At 53.7% G+C, this 15304-nt stretch overlaps 1 protein-coding gene across 1 annotated transcript in view; it reads left to right on the top strand.

Moving 5' to 3' along the window:
* The window catches only part of SHANK2 (SH3 and multiple ankyrin repeat domains 2), a 617206-nt gene that overhangs the window by 405719 nt on the left and 196183 nt on the right, over positions 1-15304 (top strand). The window contains exons 14-15 of the mRNA XM_006893221.1: positions 3204-3286; positions 4818-4942. Of these exons, the coding sequence (XP_006893283.1) occupies positions 3204-3286; positions 4818-4942 (208 nt within the window). The remainder of the gene's footprint in view (positions 1-3203; positions 3287-4817; positions 4943-15304) is intronic.

Raw genomic sequence — 15304 nt, forward strand, 5'->3', positions numbered from 1 at the left:
AAGACCATGGCCTGTATCAGGCGTAACTTAGTCTCCAGAGAGACACCATGGCTCTTCAGTACTTTGGAGAGGTCCCTAACAGCAGACTTTCCCATGGCAATGCACCTTTTAATTTCCTGGCTGCTGGTGCCAAAACTGTTGACTGTGGAGGCAAGCAAACAGGTATGTCTTGGAAAAAAATACAGCCAGAGTGCTTCTTGGAGGCAAAGATAGTTAAGCGCCATCTCTCATACTCTGGGCATGTTGTTAGGAGAGGCTGTTCCTCGGAGACGGACATCATGCTTGGAGAGATGGGAGGTCAGCGAAAGAGAGGAAGACCCTCGATGAGATAGATGGACACAGTGACTGCAGCAATGAGCTCAAGTGTGTAAAAATTTATGAGGATGGCGCAGGATAGGACGGGGTCCAGATCTGTTGTTTATAGAGTCGCTGTGTGTCATACTCAACTCGAGGGCATCTAATAACAAGAGCATCAGCAGGGGCTTTCAGATCTTGCAAACAAACCCCCACTGCTGTTAAGTAGTTTCTTACCCCAAGCAGCCCTCTATAGGACAGAGGAGAACTGGCCCACAGGACTTGTGAGGATGCACACTGTCCAGTCACTGTCCCACAGAGAGCCTCCTGGGTTCCACAGCCTTCTGAATAGCCGCTGAGGAGTGAGCCGCTGCGCTTGCAGGGCTCCTTCACCCCAGTAAGGCAGGCGCCAGTGGCCCCACTTTGGGGCAGGGTCAGTGAGACTCTGCGGAGCTAAGCCAGTGGCTGCCAGTACTGGGATCAGTCCTGCGTGTGTCTGTAGATGGAGTGAGATGAGGTGGAGATGGCTGGCAAGCCCCCTGCAGACCCTGAACAGAGAGGTAGCAGGATTGAAAACCTGCCATTCCTAGGACCAGCCCAGGGAGCTTGCCATGCACTCAGCAAACAGGATGGGGCTTCTGGGTTTGGAGTGGAGCATTGGGACAGTCACAGTGGGGTGGGAGTGGGTGGACCAGGGTTGCTGTCCAGAGGGGCAGGGACAGGCTCTGCACGCCTGGGTTGGGCAACCAGCAGCCTCACAGAGGAAGGGAGTTGGGAGTCAGCCAGTGGACAGTGAGTTCTTAAGCACCAGACTGTCTATCCTGACCCCCACCTCCCTGGTGAGGACTTGGGCTGAGCAGCTGGTGATTGGTGTGTGCTCAGGAACCCTTGGAACCCTTGGGTGATGCAGGCACATAGGCTCTTGGCTGCAAACTGAAAGGTTAAAGGTTCAAATCTACTCAGAGGCACTTTGGAAGATAGGCCTGACACTGGCCTTCTGAACCTGACCATTGAAAAGGGAAGCACAGCAGTGCCAGGCACATGAGGTGACCACACAGTAGGGTTGACTAGATGGCAACAACTTTGGCTGGAGGAGGAGTTTGGGGTCCCAAGAACAGTGCCAAGAGCTCAGGGCAGTGGCCTCCTTATCACACCCCTCCCCCAGGCACGTGTTGCTCCTGCTCTGATGCTCCGAAAGGTCAAGTGCCAGGGGCTTGGGCCCAGAGCAGTGACGTTCCTACCCCTCCCAGACCAGAGCCTCTCACACCCTCCCTGCTGCCCCTACAAGTCCCCATAGGGTCTCGCTTGGGGTCTCCTCATTAGACTCCAATAGACCCAAGGAACTGGCCGCTTGTTCTTACCGGGGAACTAAGGCTTAGAGACTGCACTCAGGCTCTGGCCTGGTGCCCATGGCGGATGGGGTCAGGGCCTTCTGGAGGCTGTGGCAGGAGGGCTCCGGGTTAGCCCTGAGGTCACTGTAGTGGGGGTATCCACCGCGTAGACTCTGAGCCTGGCTGGCTTCTCCCCTCCCCCATGCGCTGCAAGAGGCTCTGGGCGTGTTCAGGGTCTGTCCTGGACCTCCCACCTCAGGGCCATGTGCCCCTGTGTCCAGGCTGCTTTGCACTTTACCACTTCTCCCCGGGCTTATACTCTCACCATCATGGGGACCCCGAAGATTGCAGGCCCCAGCCAGCACCCTCCCCAGGTCATTCCAGAGCTGGGCCACGTTAGGCCTCGTTACTGTGGCCATGCCCCCCTCAGCGACCTAGGTGTCCGCAGGGCTCCCCACCAGCCCAGGCCATTTCCCCCCAGTCCCGTGGGGCCCTGAGGACTGTCCCTTAGTAACTCCGCACTCCCCAGTGCCTTTAGGCTGCAGCCCAGGGCTCCCACACCCCCTCCCCGCCCCCGCTGGGACCATGTGGTCCCTGCTGCTGGCTGGGCAGTTCTCTTGCCCTCACACCCTGTGTCTCGGGGACGATGACCAGAGGGCCGCACACCACAGCTGTAGCCGGGAGCTGGCTCCGGCCGCCGCAAAGTTGGAACATTTGCGTTTCTTTAAAAGAAAAACCACCTCTGGGCGGGAGCCCACCGAGCAGGCTCCGTCACCTGGGCGGGGGCGGCCTGCACGCCCCCCCCCTCCCCGCGCCCGCCCCCGCGGCTCAGCGCGCCCCACGGAGGTGCTCCGCCGGCTCTGGTGTCACCAGCAGACGGGTGCTGACGGATGGGCTCCGCGCGCCCCCCTGCACCCCGAGTCCGCTGCGGCAGTGGCTGCATGGGAGGCACGCGGGGCCCCCCAGGCCTGCCCCGACCCCGGGCCGGGGTCCTCCGTGCGGATGACGCGGCTGCGGCCGTCAGATGACTGTGGGGGCTCCAGCGCGCGCCACGTGCCATAGGACGGGAGAGAGGGGGGCGGTGGACGCACCAGCGGGCCCTGCGTCTCCGGGTGCCTTCCGCCTGCTCGTGCGGAGCGAGCGAGCGCGGTGGATGCTCCGAACCCCCGCCGAGGAAGGAGAAAAATGCTGCCTCATTTCTCTGCGGGCTGATGGCACTTGGCCACCCGGGGGGCTCACGGAAGAGCCGGGCCAGCAGGCCACTTACTTTCTGTCCTGCCGGCGTCCCCCCGGCCCCCGATGCCGTGAGCAGGGCTCAGCCACTCCTGGCCGCCGCCGCACCACGTAGGAGCCGCCCGCCTGCTCCGCGCGCCCCGCCGCGTCCCCGCTCGCCTATCCCGCCCGGGCCCGCGCTGCCCTCCTCCCGCCGCGAGCCGCCAGCCCCGCTCCATGCTGCTGGGCGCTGGCGAGCTGGGCGGACTAATTGGCTAGGATGATGAACGTCCCCGGCGGGGGGCCGGCCGCCGTGATGATGGTGGGTCACAATAATGGTCGCTGTCCCCGGAATTCTCCCCACAGTGACTGCATTATCGAGGAAAAGACCGTGGTGCTGCAGAAGAAAGACAATGAGGGCTTCGGATTCGTGCTCCGCGGGGCCAAAGGTAAGAGCGAGCCGCGGCGCCCGGCCTGGGCAACCACATGTGTGTGTGCAGGGCGCGCGTGGACGCGCTCGTGTGGAAGAGGTGCCCGGCCAGCGAGCGAGCGTTCCCTTCCTGGGGGCACTCCGTTGCTAGACAACCGTTTTCTCGAACACCCTGCCTTACTCGGGAAACCTTACCGGAGCTCCCTGGTGAATATTTTTAATTTTCCGGGCACGCGTTCGCTGGAAAGGCTCGGCTCACCCTCCCCCACCTTTTCCGGTAGATCATGGGGTCCATCTCTGTGCCGTGGCTCAGTTCAGCCTCACTGTGGGTCCCCAAAGCCGGAATTCACCGGCCCCCGAGTTCCCGGGAACTGGAGACCGCCCGCTCCTCCAGAGGGTTCTGGCTCTGCGCACAGCGGGCGGCAGCGAGCCCGGCTCTAAGGTGACTTTGCAAAGGCAATGTGGCAAGATGGTCCCCCTACCTCCGCCGAGCAGGCTCCCCGGCCTGTAGTGGGAGGCTCTGGGGCTGCAGTGCTGGAGATGTCTCCACCATCAGCCCTGAACTTGGGGGCTTCTCTGCAGGAGGAAAACAAAATGGTTCGGTGCTTGTTCCCAGGAGAGGGAGCAGCATCTACACTGAGTGGGGCGAAGGGTGTGTAAGCTCTTCCTCTCCCCTGCTAGCGTTAGACTGGGGGTCCCAGACCTGAGCCAGGGAGGCTGCCTTCTTGCGGTACCATCCCCCACCTGCCCTGGCCTTGGACTTCGCTGTCCAGATAGCAGGAGGATAACGAAGCTGGACGCATGTGTGTGTCCCCCCACCTGCTCCTGTGGCCTGTGCTTCTCTCCCCCTCCTGAGAACATCTTCATCCTCCCCCTGACCACCCCCAGCCTCCCTAACTGCCAAGAAAAGTCCCCTTTCTTGCCCTGGAGTTGTACTTGGCAGGCACACGGGCCTCCGTAGCCAAGGCTTCCTCCGTGGAGGCGCGGTGCCCGGCCTGCCCGGCCCTCCTGGGGATGCTGGTCAGGCAGCAGCCACCCAGAGCCAAGCTCCTCGAAGGGAGAATGCCCGAGGCCACCCCAGTCCCATGGCCACCCACAGGGCCAGCGTCTGCTCTGCCCCTGCTCCCGGCCATGTCCCCCTCAGTTGCAGCTCTCCCCTAGTGTAAATTCAGTGAGTGGCTCGGTGTGATGTTTCTGCAGTTCGGTGTGACATGGGAGGAACTTTTCCATTTTTAGCACTGAAAATGTTTAGTCACTGATGCTTTTAAAGAAAATGACAGGCGTGTAGACATGTACAGCCGAGCGTGTTATCCGGTGTGTTCAGCTCGGGGGCCAAGGAGTAGCATGGAGGCACGTGCAGATGGCTGCAGTTAACTTAACCCACAGGTTTGAGTCTCAAGCCCTCCACTGGAGAATGGGGGCCTGGACCCCAACTCCATTTCCAACAGGACACACATGGTCCTCTTTCACTTGGGGTCCGATAGGGAGATGAGGACTGCCAACCTGAGAAGCATCTCCCCCCCTTAATGAGGTGTTCCCTGTCTTCCCAGCTGATACACCCATCGAAGAATTCACACCGACACCAGCATTCCCGGCCCTGCAGTATCTGGAGTCGGTGGATGAAGGTGGCGTGGCTTGGCAAGCCGGACTCAGGACTGGGGACTTCTTGATTGAGGTAGGACGCTGGTGTTTGTACGTTCCTGCTTGCGGAGAGCGCCGACTCTCGTCCAGGAGGTCTGTGGTCCTGAGGTCATGGTCACGGATCAGACGGGCTGATGCATGGAGGCTGCCGTGGGTCACGCTCTTGACTGTTCCACCCACTGCAGAGGGTCTTCCATTGGGCCTGCAAGCTTGAGTCGTCTCTGTGACCTGGGCTGGAAGTCTTTGAAGGAGTTGAGAGTGTCACTTGACTCTTGATCTCAGAGTAGAAAGAACAGTGTTGTTGCCATGGCGCTGGAGACACATGTGGCTCTGAGAGGTGTTTCAGTCGTGATTCTCAAGCAGCTGCAGGAGCCATTGTCCATCCTTGTGTTGAAGAGTAAGGGTGGGGAGTCCCCTCCTTGGTTCCCACCTGCCTGAGGTCTGTGACATTGGTGGCTAAGAGTTTATGGCTTTGCCATTTTCAGGAACTGGGAGTTGGATGGATAGTAGTTGAGAAAGACCGTGCTGGTGCTTGGGCATGGAGGGTGGTTGTGGTCAGTGGCATAAAGTGGAAATGGCCGTGCTTAGATGTTTGGAGAACTAGCGGGCCTTGCTGTAGTAAAGAAGGGACACCCCTTCTCTGGAAGAAGCCCACTAGACAGTGCGTTGTTTTGGAGATCTACCTGGAGTTGGCACATTGGTGGGTGTGAAGGAGATGTTAGAGTCTCCAGCACATCTGAGTTCCTCCCTTTCTGCACTTCTGGGTGTTACTTGCAATCTTGTTACTCAAAGGAACGTGTTAGTTTCTGGCACTATGCAGAATAAAAGACTATCTTGTAGGCTGGGGAAATGACGGATGGACCATTCTGGAGATTCAGATGGGCCTGGTAGGACTCCAGTTCCTTCCATGTTAAGCCTGATCCTTGCTGCATCGGCTTCAGACTCCCTCACGCAGTTGTGGGGACCAGCATGTGAGCGTCCAGCCAGCCACATGGTAGTTAGCCGCCAGGTAAGCAGGGCATTTGTTCTGTCCACCAACAATGTGCCCACATCACAAGCTTTCGTGGAAGGTGCAGGCCAACCCAGTTCTCTTCATTACCCAAGGATATCTTTCTCAAGTTTCAGTTCTGCCCATCCCCTCCTGAGCATTTCTCAAAACGACTGAAGAGAGGTGGAAATCTGAAAAAAAACCAGATAATTTAGGAGGAGAGAGAGTCCAGGAAAATGGAGAAGGTGGTGCAACTTCTTCCAAGCGTCCTGCATCTCCTCTCCTCCTACTTGGCTTAAGGATGTATTTGAATTCTTCCTGGCCAATCAGAGCCTGGTTTGCATGCGGAAGTGAGCTCATTGGGTGCTTTCAAACTGTGGGTGTGGATCCGTGGTGATGGAGCCTGGAGCCCACGGTGGCTTTGTGGGTTAACTCGATGTGTAACCTGCATGGAAATGCAGAGACAGAGTTGAATCACCTTCTGGAGGATGGGGCTGTGGTGTCAGTCCCCTTCTCGTGCGTTTGGCGGAAATGAGAGAGAACCTCGTTTGTTAAAGCAGGTTGCTGCTGGCTCTCGGTTTTAAATGACAGGCGAGGCTGCAGATGCGGAGCGCCCTGTGGTGAGGGGCCTTGGCTTGTTTCATGATCACCAGCTGGTCAATTGTGGGGCTTCATCTGTGACTGTGGCCCCCATGCCCCAGGGCAAGTGGAGATGCTCTGGTTGGTGGACATTCCCGCACGTGCCGGCCACGCTGGCCTGCTGGCCTGGCAGACCCACAGCTTCCGGGATTGAAGCCTCTGTGGGAGGCTAGAGCAGGAAGCTAGAGCAGTGGGAGTGTCGTGCCACTGCTACAGCTCTCCTCGGAGACTGCCTTTAACCCCAGATGTGCCGCCCTCCGTGTGTCACTGTGCCCACACCTGTCTGTTCCGAGTGACCCCTCCAGTCAGGAGGATGACAGGAGAATCGATGCCTTTGAGTTGTGGTCCTGGAAAAGAGTATTGAATGTACCACAGCCGGCCACAAGAACAAATGTGTCCGAGAGAGGGGGAAGCCAGATTGCTCCCTGGATGCAAGGATTTCGAAGCTCCATCCCGCATACTTTGGGCGTGCTTTCAGGAGGGTCCAGTCCTTGGAGAAGGATGTTATGCTTTGAAGGGTGGAGGTCAGCATAGGACAGGGAGACCCTGCATTAGATGAATTGACACAGTGACTGGGTCGTGGGGTCAGATGAATCCGAGACCGTGAGGTTGACTCAGGATAGGGCGAAGTTCAGAGCTGTTATTCATGGGGTCGCAATGAGTCCTAGTCCACTCAGTGGCAGGAGTGGCTGGGCCTGACATGTTTGAAGGTCTGTCTGTGTTATCAGGATAGAGCTGACCAGAGTGAGGACTGGGGCCACCACGTTCACGGACTCTAGTCATGCCCGAGTGAGGGAGGATGCAGGTGGCTGATCCCGGCCCTTGACCCGGCTTCCCAGCTCACTTCCCAGGGCTCAAAGACCCTTCCTGGGTTGCTGGAATCCCACCTGTGGAGTTGTTTCAGAGATGCCGGGTGCACCCCTGGGAGCATGGAAGTCTTAACCACCCTGAAGCGTACCTGCTGTCCCCCAGTCCACTCTGTCTCGCAGCCACGCCATGTCACAAATGGGCTCTGTAGAGTGTTCTGTGGCTGGTTTTTTATTTTTTTTTATTATTTTTGTGTGCGTGTACCGTCAAATCAGATCTGACTGGTACAGGAGGAGATTGCCCCTCCTTCCCCGGCAGAGCATCTGGTGGATTCGAACTGTGGGCCTCTGGGATTGTAGTTGCAGCTCCTTGCCACTAGGCCACCAGAGCTCCCCTAAGTGGCTGGTTTTTTAGAAATAGATCACTGGACCTTTCTTCTGAGGTGCCTGTGGGTGAACCTGAACCTCTCACCTTTGGGTTAGCCGCCCAGCGCTTGAGCACGTGCTTCACCTGGGCCTCCCCTGGCCGTGGGGCTGCACTCATCCCCACCAGGCTCCTGTTCCTGTCTGCACACTCCGGTGTTGAAGTGTTGTTGGGCTTTTTCCAGAGGACTTAGATGTCCCACGTGCACTTTTCCTTTCAAGCTCTTGGGGAAGCATGAGGATGCTTGATTTTAGGGTGCCTGTCCCCCGTTCTTCAAGGCCTCCCAAGCCAGACACTTCTCTGTGAAGGAAGCTCAGAAGCCTGTCAGGTTTTTGTTTTCCTGGTTGAAGAGGCACACTGGAGTTTGAGCCCTTGGCCCGAGGGCAGCTGAGACACGTGTGTTCATAGTGTACAGTTTCAGCGTGTCCAAACCCTCTCTCCCCTCCTCCTGCTCGGTCGGAATGCGCCAGGCCTTCAGCCGCGTGGGGTCGGGCTGTGACTTCTGTTGTGCTTGGTTTTGACGGCGCTCACCTCCTGGAAGAAGGCCCCGATGGTGCAAACGGTGAGCACACTCAGCAGCTCACTGAAAAGTCAGAAGTTCTAGTCTACCCAGAGACACCTCGGGAGAAAGGCCTGAGGGTCAGTCCTACCCCGTGGAGCTGGCCCCACGTGGACACGCATGGGTGATGCCAAGCCGGAGCTGACTCAGGTGCACCTGGTACTCCCGCCGGAAGCAGACTCACCTCCACCTGAGCACGGAGGGGGAGTCGGTGCTCTTGATACTGATATTGTTTGCCACCAAAAAGCCAAAGGTTCCATTCAGAACCGTCATGAAGCCAGGGGTTACAACTAGAGGGAGGTGAGAGTGTGAGCTGGGGCGTCTCTGCGTGTTCATCTCAGAGGTGGGCAGGGGGCTGAATGGGGCCTTGTGTGGAGGCCTCTTGGTCTGCACGCACTCATGCTTCTGGGTCAGCGTGAGGAGAAAACTGCAGTGGAATATTCTAGATGCCTGACGCCGCAGGTCAGAACTGGCTACTGAAATGTCAGCAGCCATGGGGAAGAATAGCGGGGACCTCAAGGAGGCCACGGAGTGGCAAGCAGCAGGGATGCCCTGGAGGGGATACAGGCAGGAGAGAGAGGCTTGCTGGGAAGGGGCTGCCCAGGGCTGGTGAGCCATGGACAGAGTCTGAATTCAGGGGACTTGTGTCCCCGTGCAGGTGAGAAGTAAGGACAGGGCCAGCCAGGAATACTACGGTCCCTGTTCCTCTTGGTCACAGCAAGCACAGAAAACCCAGCTCCACCTGGTTAAAGTAGCGATGAGAGGTGTCAGGGTCTGAAGCCAGAGTGTTTAGTGGCAGAGCCTGCTTCCAGGCATGGCTGTCTCAGGGTGTCATTCGCTGTTGCTTTGAGAGTCTCTCCTTTCTCCTCACCCCTGTAAGAGATGGACGAGGTCACCTCCAAAAATGCACAAGGAGTCGTAAGGAGATTGTAGATGATTCACAAAGGCAGTTGTGTGCTGAGTAACTGAAGAGACGCGGAGGGTGGGCTGCATCTCAGTGTCCTGCCAAAAAGCCAGCCAGTTGCTATCACGTCACCTGTGACTCACACGACCCCGTGTGTGTGTGTGTGTGTGTGTGTGTGTGTGTGTGTGTGTGTGTGTGTGAGAGAGAGAGAGAGAGAGAGAGAAAGACAGAGAGAGAGAGACAGAGACAGAGAGAGCGTGCAGGGCTGGGCTCTCAGAGGCTTTGTTTGTTGCATTTGCTTCTCAGTTGCTGTGAAAATATAGATAGCAACACATATGTGAATCCCTTTCCCATATACACAGCACAATCATACATCAGTCATATGTCGTCATCACTAGTTTCAGTATCCCTGGGCTGAGTGGTCCATCCCCATAAGTACAAGTTCAGAGAGCACTGCCCCGCCCACCCTGGCCCACCCCCGGTGACCATGGCTATACTCTGTCCTCTCTCTTTTTCTTTCTTTCTTTCTATCTATCTATCTATCTATCTATCTATCTATCTATCTATCTATCTATCTATCATCTGTCCATCTCTATCATCTGTCCATCTCTCCCCTCTCTCATCTATCCATCTATATCTGTCTGTCTGTCTATCTATCTGTCTTTGCCCATTTCCAAGGTTCACATCCATGAGATCACACAGTAAGGCTTTCAGTCTTGACTTCCTCTGCTCAGCATACTTTCCAAGTCCCGTCCGTGCAGTGGCTGCATCAGGGCTTGCTCCCTCTGACTGAGTTCCATCTCATTGTGTGGGTGACTCACTGTGCTTACCTGGTCATTTGTTGGTGGTCACTTGGGTTGTTTGCACCTTTTTACTGTTGTGGATAATACTGCAGTGACCCTGGGATGCAACTCCAGGCAGCCAGTGACGCACGGTCCCGAAGGAGATTCCAGGCTTTGGTCCTTCAGAGTTGAAACTGATACTTCAACTGGCAGCTAAGCAGCTGACCATGTGTACTCCCTAGGATGGGACTGGCCGTCTGTACTCCCCAGGATGGGTTCTGGGGAGCTCTGGTGGCTTATTGGTAAGGAGTTATGCTACCAACACAAAGGTAGCAATTCAAACCCACCGGTGACTCTGCCAGAGAAAGGCAGGCAGACAGTCTCCTGTGGGATTTACAGCCTCTAAAAACCCACTGGAGGCCGAGCTTGTGGGTCAGTTCTGACTCAAAACAACCTCTGTACAAACCAACAACGACAGAGCAGGGAGTGCCCACCTGTGGCACGTTGGCCTTCCAGGGAGAGCTGACTGCACAGCGCCCCCAGTCCCCGGCCTGCACCCTCTGCATCGCATTCGCAGCTAGAGGCCCTTGTATGGGGAGGATCTCCTGGGGCAGACAAGCTCATGGTTCTCACCGGCCTTCTGAGCCCTGTGACGTGCATTCAGACTTCAGTATCGTAATGCGAATGAGAGCAGGTGTGCGCACATCTTGGGAGTGTGGAGATCACCACGGTCAAGTGAGGATCTAGAGAAAGCAAGCCACTCGAGGGCTTTTATCCCCAGTGGGCGTGAAAGTTACGTTCCCACTATACTGTTGTCTACTAAATGGATACGGAGCTCAGGTGGCCTAGTGGCAAGAAGCTTCACTATAATCCCAAAGGCACACAGTTTAAGTCCACCAGCTCCTCCAAGGGAGAAAGATGGGCAGTCTCTTCCCAAGTGATTAACTGCCTCTGAAAACCCACCAGTCAGCCAGCTACATGTCAGTTCCAAGTCTGTGGTACACAAAACCTCAACAGAAACATTAAATGTATGTTGTTGTTATGCGCCATCGAGTCACTTGCAACTCATAGTGACCCTATGTACAAGAGCCCTAAACCCTGCTCTATCCTGTGCCAATCTCATTGTCTCTGACACACCTACTCCCACTACCCAATCACTGAATTGATCCATCTCATTGAGGGTCGTCCTCTCCTGCACTGTCCCTCCACTCTCCCACCCATGATGTCCCGCTCCAAGGACCAGTCCCCTCCTTGCAACATGCCCAAAGTATGTCACACGAAGCTTCAGAATCCTTAACTCCAAGGAGCAGCCCAGTTTCACCCTTTCTAGGACAAACTTGTTTGTTCTCCTAGCAGCCCGTGGTATATTCAACACTCTTCTCCAGCACCACAGCTCAAAGGCATCAATTCTCTTTCTATCAACCCTAGTCACTGTCCAGCTCTCCAATGCATAGCACGCAGTTGCAAAGACTATAGCCTGGATCAAGCGCACCTTAGTCTCCAGCCTGACATTTTTTCTCTTCAGTACTCTGGAGAGGTCCCTGACAGCCGACTTTCCCAATGCAATTTTTCTCTTGATTTCCCGGCTGCTGGTACTATGAAGCCAAGCAAACTAAAACTGTTAACTATCTCAGTCTCTTCACCATCCATACTGAGACTGCCAATTGGCCCAGTAGTGAGAATCTTCATTTTCTTGATGTTGAGCTTCAATCTATATTGAAGGCTGCAGTCCTTGACCTTCTGCAGCAAGCGCTTCAGGTCCTCCTCAGTTTCAGCAAGCAGGGTTGTGTCATCTGCATAACGCAGGTTGTTGATGATTCTTCCACCAATCCTGATGCCACATTCCTCCTCGTACAGCCCAGCATCCCAGATGATCTGTTCTGCATACAGATTGAAAAGGTATGGAGACAGAATACATCCCTGGCAGACCCCCTTCCCAATTTTGAACCATCGAGTCAAACACAAAGTCATTGTTGTTGAATTGGAACCAACTCATAGCTGATCCTCCACTAGATTTTTAGTGGCTGTAAATCACATGGGAAGAGACTGCCCATCTTTCTCCTTCAGAGCCACTGGTGGATGTGAACTTCCGGCGAGGTAAGCTTTGGGTTAGGAATGCAGCTGCCTGTAGACTGAACCCCCAGAGATTCCCGAGGGCGTAATGTTGTTAGGTAGTGCGGAGCAGAGTACAGCTCACAGTGACCGTGTGGACAGCAGATGTAAATCCTGTCCTGTCCTTTGCCAGCCCCGGCTTCTCTGACATGTCTGAGCCCATCGCTGCAGTCACTATGTCAGTCCATCTCACTGGGGTCTTCCCCTCTCTCGCTGATGTCCACCTTTTTAAGCACGATGCCCCTTTCTGAGGAACGGCTTCTCCTAGCAGCACGTCCAAGGTGTGCGAGGTGAAGCTTTATCATCATTGCCTCCTAGGAGCACTCTGGCTGCATCTTCTCCAAGACATATCTGTTTGTTGTTTTGATAGCCCGTGAGCCATTCAGTGGTCTTCTCCAATGCAACAGCTCAAAGACATCAATTCTTCTTCTGTAATCCTTATTCCTTGTTCAGCTCTCAGATGCAGAGCAAGTGATAGAAAAAAGACTGTGGCCCGAATCAGGTGTACCCTAGTCCTCAGACTGACATCATTGATCCACAAAAATCTGGAGAGGTCCCTGACAGCAGACTTGCTCAGACTGCTGGTATCAAGGGTTGATTGTGCATCCAGAATCCAGATAACTGTGCAACAGTATTTGGAAGAAGCATGAAACATTGTAAGAACGACTAAGCTATGGCAGAGGGAAGAAGTGGGTATGTGCTATTGGGGAAATGGCAGGACTAATCCAAGTTGCCATAAACCTCAATTATGTAGAAGAAAAAACCTAGTCTCTCTAAAGTGAGGAGCATCTGTGCTTTGGCGATGCCCACATCCTCTCTCCAGGGGCAGTGCCTGTGGCCAGGCCTGCTCTCTTCCACCACTTCCCCCTTTCAAACCAAGGGGTTTTTTCCTTGGATTATTTTCATGGACTAACTTTCCCTGAATCTCACAAGTTGCACATAACACATCTAAACAGTAAACAGAAAGGAACAGCAATGTTTGTAGCCACTGTCACAAGAGATGTGTGTCTTTATATGAAGTCATTGAACGGTACCAGCCAGGCACTGCCCGGTCTTGTCTAATCCTCACTGAATCCTGGAGAATGGCACTTGCAGGGATCCCATTTTAGAGATGGGGAAACTGAGGCTCAGAGAGGATGAATAGCGCAGTCACGTGGCTGGTAAATGAAGGAGTCAGGATTCCAAGCCAGGTGGTCCTGCCGGGGATATTCTTAAGTATGTACTAGGAGCCCTGGTGATCAGTGGTTAAAGCACTTGGCTGCTAACAGAAAGGGCACAGTTGAGCCTCCCCCAAGGTCCTCAAGTCTGACATCTTTGCAAAAGCAGATGCTTCCTCTTTCTCCCCTGGAGTGCCCCCCCCCCCACTGGAGCTCTGAGGGCACAGTGTTTTGCATGTTGGATTACTAACTGAAAGGTTGTCTGTTCGAGTCCACCACCTGCTCTGCAGGGGCAAGATGGGCACTCTCCCCCCAAGAAGATGTATTGTGAGGCTGTAGTCTTCCGGGGGACTGCTGTAAGTCAGGACTGGCTCGTGCGTGCGTGTGTGTGTGTGTGTGTGTGCATGTGTGTAGGTTTTAGTTTAGAAATATTTATGAGACTTTGATGGTCAGTATGACTGGACAGTGGACAGAGGGTAAGAAGGAGAGCTCCGCAGAGGAGTACACGAGTGACCAGCTCAGGACCCCAGTGACCCATGAACTCCAAAGGTGAGGAGGCAGATTGTATCTTCAGATTAACAAATGTTTTGTTTTCATTTCTGTACACATCGCTGGCAGTAGTGTTCTTACATGCCACGTGGAAGGCCAAATTTCCATGGACATTTTAGAGATCAGTGTGACAGTTTGCCCAGGAGCCACCAAGCCACACAGGAGTGGTGCCCCTTAGACACTGTCCGCTGTGACAGAGACACAGCCAGGCAGCAGGGAAGTGAAAGGTCGCAGGATCAGGAAGGGCTGGTTGAGCGAGCACGGTGTCTGTGGAGACCCCTCCTTAGTGGCAAGGATGCTTCATGCTGGGAACGGGGGAGGGTCAGTGAAGGAGGAGCCCCTCAATGAGGTGGATCGACTTGGTAACAACAAACAACAAATACTGGTGAGGTTATGGAGAGATTAGAACCCTTATTCACTGCGACGGCAATGCAAAATGGTGCAACCACTATGGAAGGCAATCTGGTGCTTTCTCAAAAAGTTGGAAGAAGAAATACCACTTGACCCAGCAATTACACTACTGAGAATATACACTAAAGAAACCAGAGCAACAACCCAAACAGATATATGAACACCCATGTTTATTGCTACCTTATTCACAATAGCAAAGAGATGGAAGCAACTCAAATGCCCATCAATAAAGGAATGGATAGAAAAATGGAGGTATATTCACACAATGGAATGCTACACAGCACCGAAGAACAACTCATAAAACATTACACATTTGTGACCTTGAAGGACATTATGCTAACCGAAATATCTCAGTCACAAAAGGAAAAATACTGCATAACACTACTGTTATAAAGTAAGACTAACATGGGAGGTTGGGGAGAAATTAGGAAAAGAGTAGATAAATAATGAACACTGCATTGGAACAGATCAAAGAAAGAACTGTTTAAAAGGAATATATGATTAGACACAAATGTATGACAACAGTCCAGAATAAGACATCCAGAGTGGACTAGGGGAGGGAAAGGGAGGAAACAATGCAACAAAGAATGAATATTAAAAAAGACAAAAAGAAGAAGAAGAATGAACTGAGGGAGGGGGAGGAAGGAAAATTTGCAACAATGAATGAATGAAAATCCAACTTTTCCATAAACTTTCGTTAAAATCACAGTAAAAAAACAAACAACTTTAAAAAAGAATATAATTAATGTCACTAAATTGTACATGTTAGAAACTTTTGAATTGGTGTATATTTTTCTATATATATTCTCAACAACAGTATAATAAACAAATTTAAGGGGAAAAAAGCTAAATTTAAAATTACCATGCAGCTCAGCAATTATATTCTTAGCTATATATCCAGAACACTTAAAAGCAAAGATTCAAACAAATATTCTACACTAATATCCAGTGGAGAATTATTCTCAGTTACAAAATCGTGGAAACAGCCCAAGTGTTCGTCAACATGTTGTTATGTGCCATTGAGTCGTTTCCGACTCATAGCGACCCTATGCACAACAGCTCTAA

This window comes from Elephantulus edwardii, unplaced genomic scaffold (assembly GCF_000299155.1).
Source record: "Elephantulus edwardii isolate Elephantulus edwardi_28Jun2011 unplaced genomic scaffold, EleEdw1.0 scaffold00126, whole genome shotgun sequence".
NCBI lineage: Eukaryota > Metazoa > Chordata > Mammalia > Macroscelidea > Macroscelididae > Elephantulus > Elephantulus edwardii.